Below are 2951 nucleotides of genomic sequence, written 5' to 3'. Positions count from 1 at the left end.
GTTAGTATAATGTTCTTACATGAGGTCTCTAACTCTACAGATTTTGACCTACAACCCTGAAGACTATGCATGTTTGTTTCTAAGGACCATGGACTTAGGTATGACGAAGCAGGATGCTTCTTTCCAATGATACCCAGTTTCACCCTTCTTCTTTCCTATTGCTGGGGATCCCAGGACTAGAGTCTCACCACACCTGGATTGGCTTTCCCTTCTGTGCAGTGTATCTGATTGCTCTCCTTGGAAACTTCACTATCTTGTTGGTGATTAAGACTGAGAGCAGCCTCCACCAGCCCATGTTCTACTTTCTGGCCATGCTAGCCACCATTGACTTGGGCCTTTCAACAGCAACCATCCCTAAGATGCTTGGGATCTTCTGGTTTAGCTTCAGGGTAATACTCTTTGGTGCCTGCCTCACACAGATGTTTTTTATCCACAACTTCACAGGCATGGAGTCAGCAGTCCTCTTGGCAATGGCTTATGACCGTTATGTGGCCATCTGCAACCCACTTCGATATAGCACCATCCTCACCAACAAGGCTGTTTTCATGATTGGTCTGGGTGTGCTAGTGAGATCATTTCTTTCTGTTATCCCATTTGTATTTCTCATACTACGGTTGCCCTTCTGTGGGAATAATGTCATTCCTCACACCTACTGTGAGCACATGGGTCTTGCTCGTCTGTCTTGTGCCAATATCAAGGTCAATATAATCTATGGTCTGGGTGCTATTTCAATCCTGGTTTTTGACATTATAGCCATCTCTCTTTCATATGCACAGATACTCCGTGCAGTTTTCCGTCTCCCTTCTCGGGAAGCCCGAATCAAGTCCCTCAGCACTTGTGGTTCTCATGTCTGTGTCATCCTTGCCTTCTACACACCAGCCCTCTTTTCCTTTATGACACACCGCTTTGGTAGGAATGTGCCTCGCTATATACATATACTTCTGGCCAACCTTTATGTTGTAGTGCCACCAATGCTTAATCCTGTCATATATGGGGTAAGAACCAAACAAATCTATGACCGTGTGAAGAAAATATTTTTACAAAAATGAGAAATATATATATATATATATATATATATATATATATATGTATAAAGTACTTGTCAGATGACATGACAGAGGGGCAACTTGTTGTATTGTGTAAATATTTTTGATAGAAAGTTTTGTTCTCTTGTGTGATTTTGAGTTTAGACTGTGTGTTGAGTTTGTATACACCAAGCATTATTGTCCAATTCATATGGTAAATGTATTCATATATGTCAACTCATGCACAAATATATACTGGTTTTCATGGACTGGACACACATTATTTACATATAATTAAGGGAGTTCTTCATGATCTGCAAAAGCTGCTTACATTTTTTACTCATCTATTTGTTCTCATCTTATTCTAAAATTAAAATTAAATTCTGTAGTTATTTTACCCTGTGTCCCAACATTGCTCACATGCCTTTTATATTTAAAGAAAGATTGCATATCATCATGTTCTTTCTTTAATATATATTTTAATTTTTCTCAGTAATTTATTTTACAAATGTAGTCTTGACTACTTTGTCATAGATTAATTGTGAGTGATTTAAACAATTTATTTATTTATTTTATATTTTATGACTAAGGGCATTTTCCCTGCATGTTTGTCTCTGCGTTACATGCAGACAGTATCAATGAATGCCAGGAGAGGTCATCAGATTCCCTGGAACTAGAATTACAGATGTTATCCTCCAAGGGGATGCTGGAAACTTTAGGACTCTAACCTGATCCCCTTCTAGAGAAACAATTACTCTTAACCCAGAAGCCATCTCTACAATCAAAGCATGAGGGATTTAATGCAAAATGTTCTATTGACATTATAATTGCTTTAATACAGATCAATTTTGGCAGCTGCTGGCATCACTACTTATACTATCTGTACTGGCTATTTTTGTGTCAACTTGACACAGCTGGAGTTATCACAGAGAAAGGAGCTTTAGTTGAGGAAATGCCTCCATGAGATCCAACTGTAAGGCATTTTCTCAATTAGTGATCAAGGGGGAAAGGCCCCTTGTGGGTGGGACCATCCCTGGGCTGGTAGGTAGTCTTGGGTTCTATAAGAGAGTAGGCTGAGCAATCCAGGGGAGGCAAGCCAGTAAAGAACATCCCTTCATGGCCTCTGCATCAGCTCCTGCTTCCTGACCTGCTTGAGTTCCAGTCCTGACTTCCTTTGGTGATGAACAGCAGTATGGAAGTGTAAGCCGAATAAACCCTTTCTTCCCCAACTTGCTTCTTGGTCATGATGTTTGTGCAGGAATAGAAACCCTGACTAAGACACTATCCATTTTCTTTGTTTCTTTTCTACACTAGTGAGCTTTCCTTCTATTAATATCTTCTGAAGTTGTAATGCAACCAAAGAAGGTCCTAGAAGTTGTTGCATGCTGCTTTGTCATTTGCCTCATTCTCCATGTCTTAGGGTTCATTTGACTTCAATTTGCTCAATACTTTTAATATTTCTCTTATTTTGTAGCTACAAGCTAATTCCTTAAAAAAAAACTTTTATAATACCAATATACCTATGTAACTCATGATATTTGTTCTGGCACTGGCATTTTTTATTTGCTCTTTAAACATTTTTTCTCAAAAGACATATTTATATCAGAACGATGTCCCACATATTAGTATCTCGAGTTATAATTAGAACAATATGCTTACAGGCTATAGAGTTGCTCTCTAACACTGAGCTTGTGAGAATATGGCTTTCATATCTTCTATGTAGTTGATCATGACACTGAGCATCCCAAGTTCTCTCCTTAGCCTTCTGAGTGCTGACATTTTATTATCACCAGGCTTGATTTATGTGGGGGTAGAGACTGAGCCCAGGTATTTATCAATGTCAGACAGTCTCCCAAGTAACCCACATTCCCACTCACAAATGAGTAAATTTTAAAGGCATTTAGCATGTTAATGAATTGGGCTAGG

General features: G+C 38.9%; 1 protein-coding gene across 1 annotated transcript; it reads left to right on the top strand.

The window, feature by feature from the left end:
- The first annotated feature begins 113 nt into the window (after positions 1-113).
- On the top strand, positions 114-1049 carry LOC110298487 (olfactory receptor 52E2-like). The gene has a single exon (XM_021167777.2). The coding sequence runs from the start codon at positions 114-116 to the stop codon at positions 1047-1049; it is 936 nt and encodes a 311-aa protein (XP_021023436.1).
- Positions 1050-2951: the final 1902 nt, after the last annotated feature.

The sequence above is a fragment of the Mus caroli genome, unplaced genomic scaffold (assembly GCF_978045245.1).
Source record: "Mus caroli unplaced genomic scaffold, Mus_caroli_1 scaffold_8, whole genome shotgun sequence".
In the NCBI taxonomy this organism is placed as follows: domain Eukaryota; kingdom Metazoa; phylum Chordata; class Mammalia; order Rodentia; family Muridae; genus Mus; species Mus caroli.
This window is presented reverse-complemented; position numbering and strand designations above follow the sequence as displayed.

Coding starts and splice junctions, on each gene's coding strand:
- LOC110298487 (XM_021167777.2), top strand. CDS start 114: ATGCTTCTTTCCAATGATACCCAGTTTCACCCTTCTTCTTTCCTATTG.